The 17,820-nt window shown below is 46.3% G+C and overlaps 1 protein-coding gene across 1 annotated transcript in view; it reads left to right on the top strand.

The window, feature by feature from the left end:
• The window catches only part of LOC141271311 (beta-microseminoprotein-like), a 75,616-nt gene extending 60,948 nt beyond the window's left edge, over positions 1-14,668 (top strand). Inside the window, exons 2-4 of the mRNA XM_073681423.1 lie at positions 7,178-7,283; positions 13,589-13,688; positions 14,228-14,668. Coding sequence (XP_073537524.1) covers positions 7,178-7,283; positions 13,589-13,688; positions 14,228-14,354 — 333 coding nt within the window. The 3' untranslated portion in view covers positions 14,355-14,668. The remainder of the gene's footprint in view (positions 1-7,177; positions 7,284-13,588; positions 13,689-14,227) is intronic.
• The last annotated feature ends 3,152 nt before the right edge of the window (positions 14,669-17,820 follow it).

The following is a 17,820-nucleotide window of genomic DNA, read 5'->3' as shown; positions in this document are numbered from 1 at the left end:
CATTTATAATATATACCAGTCACACACTGTCCTGTATATGACATCTGGTATCTAGTCACAGTGTATCATATATCAGTCGCATATTATCCTGTATTCTGTATGTGGTATGAACATAAACATCAGATGTTATATACTGGGTAATATGTGACTGGTGTGATATCTGTACTAATAGTACATTATATACCATCACATATTGTCATGTATATGACATCTAATGTCTGTAGTCAGTATATCATATACTAATCTGTCTACTGTATGCGATATCCTATGTGCACAGACATCCAATGTCATATACAGGATAATACCTGACTGATATACAGTATATTATACTATGGGTACAAACATCAGATATTATACAAGTCACATATTATCCGGTATATACACCATCTGATGTTTTGCATTCATAGTATAAAATACAACAGTCACATATTCCCCTGTATATACCATCTGATGTCTGCAGTCAGTGTATTATATACCAGTCATGTATTCTCCTGTATACTGGTGTAATATACTATGTGCACAGACATTAGATGTTATACAGGATATGTCATTGATATATCATTCACCAGTCACATATTCTCCTGTCTTCTTATATCTAAATGTAACCAGGTCTACAACAAGTAAAGGATATGATTGTAGTCACTTATATTCTGCTTTAAAGTAGTCTCCAATTAACTCCCCCCTCCCGATTCTGTGTAAATGTTAGTGTACCGTAGTGTGACTGTGTTAATATACTCACTTAGCATCTTCTCCAGTCTCCAGCACCGTTCTGCTCCTCTTCTGAGTGACGTCACCGCTCTTCAGACTCTCTGGCTCACCTCATGTTTTATGTGACGTGGAAATCTCTTTTACGATGTAAATCTATGGACCCTTGTTATGAGCCTCATTCTTATACTCCATAGACTTATATTGTAAAAGTCACTTCCAGGTCACGCAGAGCTCCGAGTGACCCAGAGAATCTGCAGAGCGGTGACATCACTGAGAAGAGGAGCAGAACGGCGCTGGTCCCGAAGAAGGCGGTGGTAGATGAGTGTATTAATAAAATTACATACACTGCACTGACATTTATGTGGACAATTTTGTCTATTTTACAATAGAGGCAAGAATATATTAATCAATTCTGAAGACATCATGCAATTTACCAGCTGCATACTATTTGTTTCTGACACACTTTTCAGAGCTCAAATTTCTGTAATCCCTCTGTCACTGCAGATTGCTGAATCGTGATAGAGCGCTGTGCACACACTGTCACGATTCCTCTATATTGCCAGCGTAGTGATCGCAAGTATGAGTGTGTATAGTTCTGGTCACATGCCGACTAGAGTGTCAGACTCCTCTCTGAGTAGCTCTCTGCAAGAAGTGGATGAGAATCTAGTTGGCATTTGACTACATCTACCCCATCATTACTCCAGCTTTATCTTTTTAAAGTCTTGTAACCTCTACTCCCTTTATGAAGAAGCCATAGTTAAATACAAAAAAGATGTGCCGCTGCTCATGGGCAACTGCTGTGTGCTTTCCCCCTAGGCCAAAACTTGCCAGCTAGCCCCTGCTGCTCAGGAGGACCAATATAGCAATCTGGACCCATTCAGAGCCTATATTAGACTGGTAGAAGTGATTCTTGAAGTGCTAATGGTCCAAGGATTTAGTTGCGCAAAATACCTGCCTAGTTCTTGGAGTTGGTTACTCACACAACACTCTGCTGTATCTCGAGAAAGATAGAGATAGAGAAATATCTAAAGTGATATCAAGAAAGAGTGAGAAACTATAACAGATTAGGATATTCTGTACAGTAAGACCATAGATACCTGCCCAGGGGCAGACACTGACTTCCTTATTTGTTAGCTCTTTTAGCTCTTCCTTAAAGAAGTTGTCCACTACTTTGACTTTGATGCCCTATCCATAAGATAGGGCATCAATGTATGATCGGTCGGGGTCCCGCAAGCGGCACCCCCGCTGATCAGCTGTTATTGGTGGCAGTGGCAGCGGCCACCGGCCGGAAGTCCTTGTCTGCGGGGCTTGGCTGTCCATCTGTAGTGGCCGCCGCGGGGTACTGCACATCCACCTCCCATTCAGTTGAATAGGAGGCGGATGAGCACTAACAAACGCCGCCCACTACAACTTGACCGTCAAGCACTGCAAGTAAGGACTTCCGGTCGGCGGCCGCCACCACCGATAGCAGCTGATCGGCGGGGGTGCCGCTTTCGGGACCCCGGGCGATCATACATTGATGCCCTATCCTTTGGATAGTGCATCAATGTCAAAGTAGTGGACAACCCCTTTATAGAAAGATAAAATGTACCATCCAGGCACTATGTAAACTAGGCTATCTATCACAATTTAGCATAAAAGCAGAAAGAGGACATGTAAGGAGAGAGAGAACCAACAGTCTTTTATCAAAGGGACACTCCCAAAATCATAGTGTAGTCTTATAATAATGTAAATTAGTAGTCTAGTTATTCTTTTGTGCTGTTATAACTTATTGTTAAATCTGCATTGCTTTGCTCATATCACACCCACAAGGATACCCCTCCAGTCTCTATTTACCTTCCAATTGCTTGAATCCATTTTGCTGCAGTTCCACCGCTTCTGACTAAGCATGCGCAGTTAGCATTCTTTCTCTCTCTCCGTTGGCTTTCATCATAGCTCTGTTATGGGTTCCACAATGACATATAGTATATTCTACACTTAGAACACATTTGATTATTTTATTCAGTGTATTGCCTGATAAGTAGTCTGTCAGTCCGATTTTATCTTCTCCTATCTACATCATAATATCTGCATGAGCAGCTTGGAATGGCCCACAGGGGAATAGGTGAAACCCCGGTGGGTATCTATGTAAGTCGAGAACAGGGAGTGTTCTTCAGGATCGGCGGAGTCACGGACGAGAAAAAACAATCTTACACAGTTCATTCCTGAAAAACTATTTTACTTATTTAAATGAGTCTTTTAACAGTAGAAATAGAAAACATACATAACATTCTGCATACATTTGCCAAATGGGTGAAACCACTGTGCTATACAGCGTGGCACTCAAGTGATCAGTATTTACTCTTTTCTGTACAAATTTGCCTATTGTCTAAACCGGCCCGCTGCTACCAGTTTACACGGGAATGGATTAATTGTATGAGTGCAACGTAGAGGATAGCCTGCGGTACAGCACTGAGGTTTACAATCTTATTAACATTTTGCTCTATTTCCCCAACCAAATTTCCCTCTCCCTTCCTGTGAGGTCTTCAGTACGCGCAGAGGAATAGTCCATCCTCAACTGCATAGAAGATACCCAAAAAAATACTATGATGGCTGTTTAGTAGTGATAACGCTCGGGTGCTTGTCGGCTATTTGCGGCAAGCTCGGCATCTATGTTGGTGTCGCCGCGGCTGCATGTGTCACGGCTGTTAAACAGCGGTGACACATGGAGGGATTGCCTGTTTGTTAGGCAATCCCTGCATGTATTACAGCTATTTAACAGTCGTGACACATGCAGCCGTGGAGACACTAACATAGATGGCGAGCACACCGCAAATACTCAGCGAGCACCCGAGTGTGCTCACTGAAAGGGTTAACAATGCATGCTTGCTCATCAGTACTGTTTAGACATGAATTAACTCTATTGTAGTTAAATAACTGCCCAATAGTATAATGCTCCGCAGAAACTTTCTCTTGAAACAGAATTAAGTTCAAGCTTGATCCGGAGTCCAATTTGTGCCGTGTTGGCAACTAAGAGTGGATTTGGATTTTTAGTTATTAATCAAACAGAAAACGTGGCAGCAAATCCGGAAGTCCTGGATGCTGATGGTTAGCAATAAGCATGTTCTGAACCAGTCAATATGCCTGACTATCTACCTACAGGCTATATTTCAGCCTAAAATATTTTGGCACCAAAATGTTATGTGATGTGTGGTTCCAACTGGTAAGCGGTACCATTGATGCTTGTGGCTCCAGCGGCATCCTTCACCTCTGACTGTGGGTACTGGCCTTTATCGTCTCTTAACAGCATTCCTGACAGGAATCTTCTCAAACATGGAGAGGTTCTGGTCACAATCAAGTTCAGCTCCAATCTACCGCTTCTCTCGTGTTGGTGGGATGTTACCATTAGCAGATGCTACTGGATTCCCTTCCAGTGCGTCCTTTCACTGTTTCGGACATCTCCAGACTGCTCTCAATTTGTCTGCCCGTACTCTTCCTGTGTCCCCCATGAGTTAGACTGTAATCTCTCCCCTGACAATTCTATTTACATCACAGTCTTTCAACAATACTTAGGCAACAGTAACATCTTGTGGCCAGATAACCACATCATTGTAAGGCTATGTGCCCACGATGCAGAAATGCTCCGGATTTTTCCTGAGCGTTTCTGCATCTCCCTGGCAGAAAAAACGCATGCGGATTGTACATGCGGATTGTACATGCGTTTTTCCTGCCAGGGACATGCGGATGTGAAGCGTTCTTCACATGCATTTACGCATGCGGGTTGACAAGCGCTTTCCAAGCGATTTTAGCATCACTTGGAAAGTGCTTGTCAACTTGGTCACACTATATAAATCCATGCAAACGGCATGGATTTATATAGTGTGACCCGAGAGAATGTATAAAAATAAAAAATAAATCTATACTTACCTTCCGATGGCCCCCCGCAGTCTTGCTTCACTCGGTGCTGACTGCCAGCAGATCATGGTACACTGCACTGAAGGACCTGCCAACGTCAGCATCGCGTGACCCGTCACATGACTATGACGTCAGCGCAGGTGCTTCAGTCCATTGCGATTTGCCGGCATGAGAGGAGAAGTGCACCGGGGGCCATCGGAAGGTAAGTATAATATTTATTTTTTATTTTATTCTTTTTTCCACAGTTTCTATGGTACACGGGTCCGGAGGAGAGTCTCCTCTCCTCTAGACCTGGGTACCATCCGCACATTGGAACGCGTGGATTGCGCATCTACATATACAGTGATGCGTAATCCATGCATTCTAATGCAAGTCAATGGCAGCAAAAACGCAGCACTTCTGCAAAATAATTGGTAATGCTGCGTTTTTTTCCGCAATGATAATCAAAAGCGGAAACTTCCGCAGCATGTGCACAGCACATGCGGATTATCATTGGGGAACATGGCAGGCCTTCTACCATGCGTTTTTTAAGTGTTTCTGCAGTGTTTTTGCCACTCCGGAAACGCTTAAAAAACGCATCGTGGGCACACAGCCTTAAGAAGTAAAATCTATTTACAACAAGGACAGTGTTACACTGATGTGAATACAGGTATACACAACTAAATCACCCAAATGAGCTGACACATATCTTATATCTATGCAGGAATAAGTCATTTAGCATCCTATATGAGCAGTAGTTGGCATAATGCACTTGATTTTCTATGTAAGGACATAGACAGCATCCCATCATTAATTTAAAAAACTACCAAATTTATTATATAGTAGCATAGGTAAAATTGTAAATGAGGGTAATGTAATATTTGCATGTAGCTGAACAGTGGCCCCCAGAGTATATTTACTAATGGACCATTGACAACCCAGTTCAACACTGTGCATGTGTGTTTTTACATAACTGATTTGTTAGCTGGTTTCCAGACTGTGCTCTGTTATGCCTATGCTATGAGGCTTCTAATAGCTAGGAACTGCAGAGCTTACAAAAGCAAGGCTGAGCTGTGATTGATGCCTATTTATGATAGATCAGTGATGTGAAACTGCAAATGCTGTTTTTATGTATAAGACAAAGATAATCCACTGCCATATGCATCAGTATCATTTGCAGTTTTGCTTCATTGATCTGTCAGCAGCAAGCATCAAACACAGCTCAGCACTCCTCAGATGCTATTCTCAGCTTTGTTGTGCCTAGTAATTACAAACTCCATTGTTCAGGTAGAGCAGAGTGGAGGACTGTTGATCTCTGATAGAAACCATCTGTACAGTGTCACTTTTCGCTGATGGGACTTGAACCCAACACTCTACGTCTATAAGCCAGTGTACTAACCATTGAGCTATGAACTCAGTTGAAGAAATCTAGGCATTCTATTTGGTTATGGGATTTTCAGTGCAAACCTGTTTGAAACTCATTAGGATTTTAACAAATACCTCCTTCAAGCCAAATTCAAATGATGTATGATTTTGATGTGTGAGTCTGATGTGTGACTTTCTTCAAACATCAGAATCACAATGACTTTTAGTCACCCTGAGTATTTTCATGGTTGATCTCATAAGACAAGAAAAGCTACCAGTCACTATCACTTGACCTGATGGCTTAATGGTAAAGCATCAGCCTCTGAAACTAAAGTGTCTTGGTTCAAATCCCAATAGAAGTAGAATATATATTTTTTTAATTTTGCTTAGTTAGCACACAAACTCCAAGGGTGTTTTACTTTCAATATCTGACATTCTGATTGTCATCCTGACGTGTTAAGAGTTTCGGACACGCTGCCTATTTGCATGGTAAATCACGTAGCCAAAGTGAATTGGGAGGCACTAATTTACTATATATCTATTTCCAAGTGACTGTACATTTGCATTATTTCTTAAAGGGGTCTAATGATAAAATTTCTTTATTGTAAATTTTTCTTTCCATCCACCCAAGAACTAGCTGCAAACTCCCAGTTTACTGGGAATGTCAGATATTGAAAGTAAAACACCCGTGTAGTTGTACAGTGCTGAAAATCTGTATAGTGATTCTCTGTTGCAGCCTGACTGTACTTCTGAACTCAGCCTTCTTTCTGAATCGGAAGGCTGATTACAGAACAACATATAATAACTTTAGGAGGCAACTCCAATTGGTTAAAAATGAGGTTAAACTATAAAATTTGTGATGCTTTGTGTTATTTATAGCAAACCATCCTGTATAATCAAACAGTAGTAGATTAGTTTCACATGATAAGTAATGTTGCACATTTTGCTGCTGCAAATTCTGCCATGCTTTTACATTTAGTCACACTAATTGGACTAGGATTTAAGGCTGCTATATGGACACAAATTTGTATTTACTTTAAACTTTGAAAGGCAGTTCCATAATACAGTAGAAAATTCATAATGTCCATACTGACCTCTTTTTAGAAATTATGTAAATAAGGTGTTTGTTTTGTGGGGTGGGTTGGGGGGAATAGAATATTGGGTTTAGAAGACGGTTGCTTATTATGATATTATCTAACCGTTCTGTATTGTCCCTGATTCTTTGTTGCAGAAAGTTCTTCTGGCTCTCGGTGTTGTGCTCACAGTCTCTGTTGCACTGTCGAGTGCTCAGTGCTACGTTGGTAAACCAAAATTTGATTGGAAAACAAGAACCGCAGGTAACAAATTAAATTGTGATCTCCTGTATATGCATTTAAAATAAAGTTCAACTATTTATGGGGAGCATGTCAGGTGTGAGACCTCTGGGAGAAAAGTTGCCAAATTTTTGCGTACGCATAGTCTCGCGACTTTCAGTGTTTTGATGCCAGAAAGGGGCATGACTGAGCCCACCCGTTGACTTCAACGAAGATGCCAGCATTTTTGTAAGCCAGAACTGTTACTCCAGTCCTTAATGAGGAGCACGCCATTAATAAGATGCTCTGAATTCATAAGTAGTGTGCCTCATAATAAATTGGCCACATTGTGTGCACGTAACCTTAGACTAGGAGTGGGCAATTCATTTTTCCAAGTAGCCACATGAGACTGACTGATGTTCAAACCAACCAGCTAAACTTAATTCTGATATTTTCATCACTGATCTTGAGCAGAGTTAAGTGATTCCCAGGGCTCCCACTCCAGTCTGCACATAGGTCTTGGGAGCTATGTTTCTTCAAATTGCAGTCCATCCTGACACCTGACTAGGATGGCCTGCTGTTTATTACATTCTTAAAGAGCCACTATTAGAACACTGCAAGACATGGGTTAGGTTACAAAAAATTCACAGGAAGGTGTCTACAAGAGAACTCTGCCATTTTAGGCAGGCTTCCAGGTAGTGCAGATTAGTCATGGTCCTGACGTTATTTACACTAGTACAGAAGCAGCACCTATGTGGTGACCATGATGTTTGTGACGCGCCCCCTGGGACATATTCCTTTTTGAGGGGAATACCCGGCACCGGATCAGATGGGGGGGTTGTAGTCTCCGAGCGGCTGTGACCCGGCCCCGTGCCCAGGGCGTCAAGCTCAGTGTTATGTGGCAGTCCTACAGATGTTATTAAGAGTTCTTTTGTGTCGACTACGCCACCCGTTGTGTTGCGGTCACTATGGCCGCCGCTGCAGCAGGGTCCGCTGAGGCTGATGGTGTAGGTGCAGCTTGTGATGGTATAACCCCCAACGGGTGGGGTATAGCCTCAGGGGGTCAGGTGCAGAGGATGGGGGTTGTAGTGGTGCAGCATAGATGTTAAAGGAAGACAGAGTCGGGTTGTGCAGTTTAGGGTATTTACTCACTGCTGATGTTCCGGTCACTCCAGCTGCTAGTGACCACCCGAGCCGTGCTGCGTCCACCAGGTCCTGGATCCAGCCAACCCCCAAGCGAGTCCGGAGCGTGACCCTGAGCTCTCCTTCTGTCCTTTCTCTGGCCGTCCCCACTATTGATCCACCCAGGTCCAGCTCCCTCGGGCCTTCTGTTGGGTGACCCTTGGCCTTGGGTTCCCTGACCCTCCGTGTGGTATGCCTTCGTGGTGGATGTGGTGGGTGGCCGTGGCAGACGCTGCCCACGGCCTCCGGTCTCTGGCTGGGGTGTGTTTTTGCCCCCACCAGCTTGGGTTCCGATACCCTGATGCCGACTCTTCACCCGGTGCTTTTAGTTGGGGTCTTAGAGTCCTTTCTTCTGTTTCCCCCTCTGGGTCTCTCTTTCTTTCTCCTCTCTCTCTCTCTGGATCTGCTCTGCTCCTCTTCCTGTGACTCCTCTGCAAAGGCTGACAGACTGACTGACTCTCTGCATCTGACCCTGATCTTAGTTGGTGCCCACCTTATATACACCCTCTATGTGTGAGCTCAGGTGACCAGCACCCAATGAGCTCCTATCTTTACCCAGGCTGCTCCCCCTATCTGCCCCTACACTACTTGGGATGTACCACCCCCCTCCCACTCCAGCCAGGAACAGACTCGGTCGTACCTGCACATTTCTAAGTGGGAGTACCGTCGGCCTGTTCCTCGGAAATGGGATGTGTGTAGTGCATGCAGCCTACCGAGCTCAGTTCCACACTCCATCCTTACCCGGGAGTGGAATATCACACCTCTGGGTTGAGGTGCAATACCCCTGTAGCAGCCGAATCCTCAGGGTGCTACATTCCCCCCTGGTAAATCACAGCACGTCCTCGGGCTGTAAAGACAAAAACACCAAAACATACAATTTTTTTTTTTTTTCATATAAAACATATATAAATAACATATCTTAGCAGATAAAACTTTCTCGTCGTCTCAGGCTCCTCCTCCGGTCACTGTGCAACGTGTGTCCGGGAAAAGTGCGACAGTCTCTTAGAAAAACTGGTTTTCCTATAAAACCGGTAGGGGGCGCTTTAGGAAGCGCAACTATATACAGGGGAAGTTGGCCGCTCTCAGTCCTCGGCCAGGTAGAGGGAAGGGAATGGCTGCTCACAGTCCTCAGCCTGTGGGATTAAGGGGTTAACGGGTAAACAGTTCACACTTGCTGGTCCCAACGGGGACTATATATATATGTATCAACAGTTTCTTTGGTACCCGGTCGGGTAACTATTTACATCACTTGCTCTGCCGCACTCAACGGCGTCTTCCTCCTGCTCTTTGCTTACAGCTGGTTGTTACTTCAGACCCGTCCGGGTCCTCTTGCTCCTCCTCCTCGCACCGCAACTCCTCCTCCGTCAGGCGGTGTACGTGGAGGGCGTAAGGTCCTTTGGCACACTTGTGCCGGGTGAAGGTGACCTCGTCTCCGATGTAGAGGTCACGACCTCTGTGCCCCTCCGGCAGATGGGACTCCACGTCTCTGCGCGTGACAAAGACGTCGCCGGGGGTGTTGTTGTCTCGAATGAAGCCCCACCCATGCTGCTGGTTGAACTTGATTACAGTCCCGGTGGTACGGGGACTGTGCGCTGCACGGGGGTCCCTCCTGGTCCGGCTCTTTTGCTCGGCGCTCCTTATTTGGGCCTGTTGTTCCCGGACCCGCCTCTCTCTCCGCTCCCTCGCAAACTCCTCGAGCTGTTGGCGGCAGCACTCCGCACGCTCTGCTGCAGCTGCCCTAGTTTCCTGAGTGAACCCCATTAGATCTTCTCCGGTGGGGTCCCACTCAAACTGTGCTTCCGCTAGCGGGGGCGAGATCCTTATTTCGGGCTTCGGAGCCGGAATCAGGGGTGCACACATGGCCCCAACCCTCCTCTGGTGCTCCAGTTCGTGATACTTCTGGGGCCAGATGAAAGGCTGCCCGTCCGGCCACGTGTGCTGGGCAAACAAGTCCTCTCCCAGACGCGGCACCCTTGGTTTTGCGGGTGCGGGCGCGGTGGTGGTGGCGCCCGGGTTGCCCAGGCCTTGCGGCCAGGCCTGGGGCACCTGGAAGGTGAAGGGCACCGTTAGGACAGCGGCGCCCTGGGCTACCTGGCCTTGCGGCCAGGCCGGAGGCTCCGCGGAGGTAGGGGGCGCTGTTGGTGATTCGGCGCCCGGGGGTACTAGGCCTTGCGACCAGGCTGGTGGTATTTCCTGCTTTGTCACGCCCCGGGTCGAGACGCGTGACGTCACAGGGGTCGCGGCGGCGGCTTCCGGTTGGGGCCTAGTCTGCGTCGGTGACATGGCGTTTTCGGGCACAGCAGGGGGACTTTCGGGCTCTGCGACGGGGAGCTGGGGCAGGTAAGCGGTGTCACGGCTTGGGGTATAGGCGTCCCCTTTACCTGCCTCCATGCGTTCGGCTCCCTTCTCGGCGCCGTCTCCGGCCTTGGGTCCTCCCGCGCCATCCTCAGAGGCGGTCTCCTTCCTCATCTCGGCTGGCGTGCTCCGGGTCTTGGTTTCAGCTTGCGTCTTGGTTTCAGCTTGCTGGGCCATCTCCCGGCTCCATTCCGCCAATATCTCGCGCTGTACCCGGGCCATCCTCCGTGCGAGGCCCTCCAGGGCAGTCTGCGCACACTCCCGGTCTCGGAGGAGCTGTGCAAGGACCTCCACTAGGCCTAGTGGGGTCGTGGTGTCCAGCAGGCTCCTGACCAACGGGTCGGTGCTGCTCTGCTCTTCTTCCAGCAGGCTCCTGGCCAGCGGGCCGGTGCTGCTCTGCTCCCTGGACATCTCCGGGTGAGCTTCTTTGCTACCCCTCTCCAGACTTCTTGTCTCCGGGTGCGCTCGCTCCAGACTGCTCCAGGCGGCACCCATCTTTGCTCTTTTCTTTCGTCTCCTCCCACTTCGAGGGCGGTCCCGGGGCAACTCGGTGACTGTCAGCTCCAGGGGTAGTTCTTTCACGCTGACAGACACCTCCAGCATCACAGTCTCTGTTGGTGGGGGCGGTTTCCACTTTTGGCGCCATTTTCTGTCCTGGCCCACGATGGGAGGCGGCCTCCTGCCCTCCTTTGGCACGCCCATAATGGCGTCCGCTGCTCTTCCAAGGCGGGAAATCTGCGGTTTTGGCGGGAAGCGTCGCCCAGTGGCGGGAAACTCTGCAGATGGCGGGAACAAGTTGGAAATGGCGGACAATCGGCGGGAAACGACTGGTGATGGAGTCCGATGGCGTGGACCCTCCGGAACCGGCGGGAGACTTCTTTCTGAGGTAAACTTGCACTTTTCTTCAGGCACGCAGTACCCGGGTGTTGCGGGCACGTAATCCTGCCGACTACGCCAAAGTTGACGCGCCCCCTGGGACATATTCCTTTTTGAGGGGAATACCCGGCACCGGATCAGATGGGGGGGGTTGTAGTCTCCGAGCGGCTGTGACCCGGCCCCGTGCCCAGGGCGTCAAGCTCAGTGTTATGTGGCAGTCCTACAGATGTTATTAAGAGTTCTTTTGTGTCGACTACGCCACCCGTTGTGTTGCGGTCACTATGGCCGCCGCTGCAGCAGGGTCCGCTGAGGCTGATGGTGTAGGTGCAGCTTGTGATGGTATAACCCCCAACGGGTGGGGTATAGCCTCAGGGGGTCAGGTGCAGAGGATGGGGGTTGTAGTGGTGCAGCATAGATGTTAAAGGAAGACAGAGTCGGGTTGTGCAGTTTAGGGTATTTACTCACTGCTGATGTTCCGGTCACTCCAGCTGCTAGTGACCACCCGAGCCGTGCTGCGTCCACCAGGTCCTGGATCCAGCCAACCCCCAAGCGAGTCCGGAGCGTGACCCTGAGCTCTCCTTCTGTCCTTTCTCTGGCCGTCCCCACTATTGATCCACCCAGGTCCAGCTCCCTCGGGCCTTCTGTTGGGTGACCCTTGGCCTTGGGTTCCCTGACCCTCCGTGTGGTATGCCTTCGTGGTGGATGTGGTGGGTGGCCGTGGCAGACGCTGCCCACGGCCTCCGGTCTCTGGCTGGGGTGTGTTTTTGCCCCCACCAGCTTGGGTTCCGATACCCTGATGCCGACTCTTCACCCGGTGCTTTTAGTTGGGGTCTTAGAGTCCTTTCTTCTGTTTCCCCCTCTGGGTCTCTCTTTCTTTCTCCTCTCTCTCTCTCTGGATCTGCTCTGCTCCTCTTCCTGTGACTCCTCTGCAAAGGCTGACAGACTGACTGACTCTCTGCATCTGACCCTGATCTTAGTTGGTGCCCACCTTATATACACCCTCTATGTGTGAGCTCAGGTGACCAGCACCCAATGAGCTCCTATCTTTACCCAGGCTGCTCCCCCTATCTGCCCCTACACTACTTGGGATGTACCACCCCCCTCCCACTCCAGCCAGGAACAGACTCGGTCGTACCTGCACATTTCTAAGTGGGAGTACCGTCGGCCTGTTCCTCGGAAATGGGATGTGTGTAGTGCATGCAGCCTACCGAGCTCAGATCCACACTCCATCCTTACCCGGGAGTGGAATATCACACCTCTGGGTTGAGGTGCAATACCCCTGTAGCAGCCGAATCCTCAGGGTGCTACATTTGCATCTGTAATGCAGCACTTATTAACAAGTAATCAAGACAGATAAGTAATGTAGCACTAAGGGGATAATGGCCAACAAAGGAAAGTAGTTAGGAAGGTGATGAATTTACCTTCCAATCTCCACATGCCTTTGTTGGGTGAATGCCATATCAACCCATTGTCACATTATCATGTTACAGGGCTGTTTCTGCCTAACCACTTAAACACCATGATCATTATTCACTACTACATCTAAAGAGTTTAACTATCAGTATTCGGTCAGTATTTTTTCTCAGGAGTGGGAGCCAAAACCAGGAGTGGGTGATAAATGCAGAATTGGTGACTTGTTTCTATTATACCTTTTCTCTGATTGTTCCTCACCTGGTTTTGGCTCTCACTCCTGAGAAAAAATACTGACCAATCAGAGAAAAGGTATAATAGAAACAATTCACCAATTCTGCATTTATCACCCACTTCTGAGAAATATGGATAGTGGGGCCGTGGCCTTATTTGACAATACAGTGGGATGCTGACTATAGGTTACAGCAAGCACTAGCTGGTGATGAATGCACTGTAAATCTCCTGTGACTGCATGATGTAATGGCATGTTTGGCTCCATCCTGAATTTTTTTTATCTCATCTTTTAGTATGTGAGCACATGGGAAAACCTTACTTAATAGGGGAAGTGTGGACTGCAAACTGTGAGAGATGCTCATGCGGCAAAGAGAGCATGGGGTGTTGTTCAATGTAAGTGTATAAATAAGTTGTTGCTGTCGTCAGTTGCATATAACCCCTACTGCCAGCATTTGAATGTATGTGCACACATGTAGATTTTTTTTTTTTGCACAAATGCCACTTTAAAGAAATATAGGACTGACAATTACAATACTTCAAAATTTACGTTGACCTGTTATATACAGTTCTTTTGAGACATGATATTGCATTTTTTTTTCTGCTGATAAAATTATCTGAAATTATCATTTGGGATAAAACTCAAAGAATTGTAAATCAAGTCCTCATTTATGGAAATGACAACTTATAGTATTAAATGGAACTAGTTATAAAGCATTGCAAAAAAAAACCTGTAAACCTGTCCCCGCATACAAGGCTTGCTGCAATTCCAGTATATAATACCATTACACAATACCAAATTTGTTTTAATTATCGTTGCTTAAAAAGCACCAACATATTCTGCATTGTACTGATCTGTTGCTAGCATAAACAATGCATGTATCTACAGTGTGATATGGCCTTATTTAGGTTTTTTTTTTTTTTTTTTTTTACAGGACAAACACACCAAAATTTGATAAACAGATTTGTGAAGCTAAGTTTAATGAGGAATCCTGTAGTTACACAGTGACCAAAAAAGATAATCCATCTGAAGAATGTGAGATCACGGGAATGGTCGGCTAACGCATCTGACAATCCTGCACTCAAGCCTAAGAGTGTATTTATAAGAGTAAAAAAAAATTTCCAAGCTTGTTTGTCACACTTTATTAAATTGTGCCACAATGTAAAAGGCTTTAATAACATAGTGATATTTTGCAGATAGCGCAAAAAGGTGAGAAAAAAAAATGCCACTGACTTTCTTTCCAACGTGATTCTCATCATTTGTTTGCTGTGCAATATAATCTATTAACTGTTCTAGTCTTTATTACATTAAAACCCTATAATGTACCAATAAGCATATGCAATAAATCTAATAATGAGCATGGTTATCGTAAAAATCTCACTTTATATTTTTTCATACTAATTTAAAAAAAATACAATATTTTATGCTAAAACTAAAAATGCTCTGCGAAGTGTCTCCATGTAACACAACCTTGGGTGCTATACTGTGTGTGTGTGTGTGTGTGTATATATATATATCTATATATATATATATATATATATATATATATATATATATATATATATATTTTTTTTTATTTATTTATTTTTTTTTTGCATCTAAAGACAGTTTCATTAAGGAGAGCTAGAAGTGGGAATATCAACTCTAACACATTTCTACAGGATCAGTCAATTTGAAAAATTTGTGATTTGTTTAGTGAGGATCTGTATTAGTGTTGAGCGAGCACTAAAATGCTCGGGTGCTCGAAGCTCGGGTCGAGCACATTGGAATACTTGGGTGCTCGACCCGAGCAGCGAGCCCAATGTAAGTCTATGGGAAACTCGAGCATTTTTCAGGCGGCTCCCCCCGGCGGTCTGCAGAGGGCCTAAAAGTTGCCCAAATCGATGGAAACAGGGCTCAAATGACATGGGAACAGCATGGGGAAGACCCCTGGAAGCATCTCTGACTCCCAGATCACTGCTGTCAACAACGTGGTCAGAGTATTACGCCACTTTTACGGACTCACAATAAAACATACAAAAACGAAACCAAAATGGATTTTCCTGGGAAATATGTTAAGGAACATCCTTTCCAGGAAAATGACTTGTATATAAGGCAAAATAAATAACCAAAAACAAAAATACTCCTTCACAACTTCGGCTATGTTCACACGTAGCGTTTTTGATGCGTTTTTGCACTTTTGCATTGCTTTCAACCAAGACAAATGCATTCACCAGGAAATGTCATTCTAACATTTTACAACCTTATCTGGCCATGTGGTGCGTGACACATCATCAGACACATGCATAAAGTGCTGAAAAGACATGGGAACAGCATAGGGAAGACCTCTGGAAGCAACTCTGACTCCCAGGTCACTGCCTAAAAGTGTGCCCTGTTATGTTCTGCTACCAGAGCTAAGGAAAGAGAGGAAATCTGTCCCTACGATAGAACTCAGCTGAATCCCTACGATGTAACAGGGAACCTGATCCTGCGATCAGACCTGCTAAAGTCCTAAGCTAGTCTGTACGGAGACCTATAGATGTGGGGAAGGAATCCCTACAAGTACTAAGGACTGGGAGGAAAATGGGACACCTCCTAACTGAAATAGTAGCAGACAGACAAACAAACAAAATATATAGAACACTGAGGTCCGTAGACCAAGCAAACTAACAGAGTTAGATACAGAGCACAGGCTAGCTAGAAAGTAGTTATACAATGAAGTCCAGCAAAGCCAGAAGGGCGGAGCAGGATTAAATAGGCCAACGAGGTCATGTGACCAGCAAAGGAAAAAACCTAAGAGCAAGGTTCTAACAGTACCCCCCCTTCTAAGAGGATCCTCCGGATCCCCTAGGACCAGGCTTATCAGGAAATCTCCTGTGAAACGCTCTGATAAGTCTGGACGCGGAAACATCATCTGACCTCACCCAAGAGTTATCCTCGGGTCCGAAACCTTTCCAGGCCACCAGATACTGCAAACTACCTCTATACCGTCTAGAGTTAAGGATGCGAGAAATTTCATATTCCCCGTCCTCCACCACCGGAGGAACAGAGGCAGAGGCGTCACCATCCGACACAACAGCTTTTTTTAACAGAGAGACATGAAATACCGGATTAATTCTCCAGGAGGTAGGAACCTCCAACCTAACAGCAGATTGGTTGACAACCTGAAGCACCTTAAAGGGCCCTACAAACTTGGGACCCAATTTCTTAGAAGGAATCCTCAACCGCAGATTCCTAGCGGACAACCAAACCATGTCACCAACAGCGAACAAAACCTCCTGTCGTTTCCTATCAAAGTAGTCTTTAGATTTTCTGTTGGCCTCCTGAGGATTACCACGCACATCCGTCCAAACTCTCTCCAAATCACCGGAAAAATTCTCCTCCTCAGGCACGGCAGATCCCAACTTGGAGAACGACCCAAACGACGGATGTCTCCCAGAACAACAAAAAAAAGGTGAACAACCAGCAGAAGAAGATGTATGATTGTTCAGAGCAAATTCAGCAAGTGGCAGAAACTCAGACCACCCCTCTTGATTGTCTGCCACAAAACAACGCAAGAACTGCTCAACATCCTGGTTTTTCCTTTCTGTCTGGCCATTAGATTCAGGATGATATCCGGACGAGAACGACAAATGAACTCCCAACCTGTCACAAAAGGCACGCCAAAAACGAGCCACGAACTGAGGACCCCTATCAGAAACAATGTCAGTAGGAACGCCATGAAGTCTGACAATTTCCTTGACAAAGGCCTTAGCGAGAGTTTTAGCGCAGGGCAGTTTGACGAAGGGAACCAAGTGACACATCTTGCTAAAACGGTCCACGACCACCCAGATGACAGTAAAACCCTCAGAGGGGGGAAGGTCAGTTATAAAGTCCATAGCCAAATGTGTCCAAGGAGCACTGGGAACCTCCAAAGGACAAAGCAACCCCGCAGCAGGAGTATGTGAGGACTTAGATCTAGCACATATAGTACATTGATGCACCCACTTAATGACTTCCTTCTGCCATCCAGGCCACCAAAAACTGCGACCCACCAGTCTCTTGGTCTCAGAGATTCCGGGATGACCTGCCAACCGAGATTCGTGACACTCAACAAACAAATCTCTCCTAAAGGTCCCAGGCACAAACAACCTCCCATGAGGAGTGTTAGATGGGGCATCTCCTAACTGAAATAGTAGCAGACAGACAAACAAACAAAATATATAGAACACTGAGGTCCGTAGACCAAGCAAACTAACAGAGTTAGATACAGAGCACAGGCTAGCTAGAAAGTAGTTATACAATGAAGTCCAGCAAAGCCAGAAGGGCGGAGCAGGATTAAATAGGCCAACGAGGTCATGTGACCAGCAAAGGAAAAAACCTAAGAGCAAGGTTCTAACATGCCCATCATAAGTGATCCTTGGCGCATGCGAAGATGTCATTGCAGACTTGCAACAATCACCGTCCACGTCCTTGTCCCACTGCAGCGTTCAGTTGTCCCTACCCCATTCCTTGGCATGCAAGCGCAAGTATGCAGCCAGCCACCCACCCTCCCACAGGCTGCAATAC

The sequence above is a fragment of the Phyllobates terribilis genome, unplaced genomic scaffold, assembly GCF_046119375.1.
Source record: "Phyllobates terribilis strain yellow unplaced genomic scaffold, ASM4611937v1 Scaffold_5__5_contigs__length_657084704, whole genome shotgun sequence".
Taxonomy (NCBI): Eukaryota; Metazoa; Chordata; class Amphibia; order Anura; family Dendrobatidae; genus Phyllobates; species Phyllobates terribilis.
The sequence above is the reverse complement of the archived record's forward strand: the minus strand, read 5'-3'. Positions and strand labels throughout refer to the sequence as shown.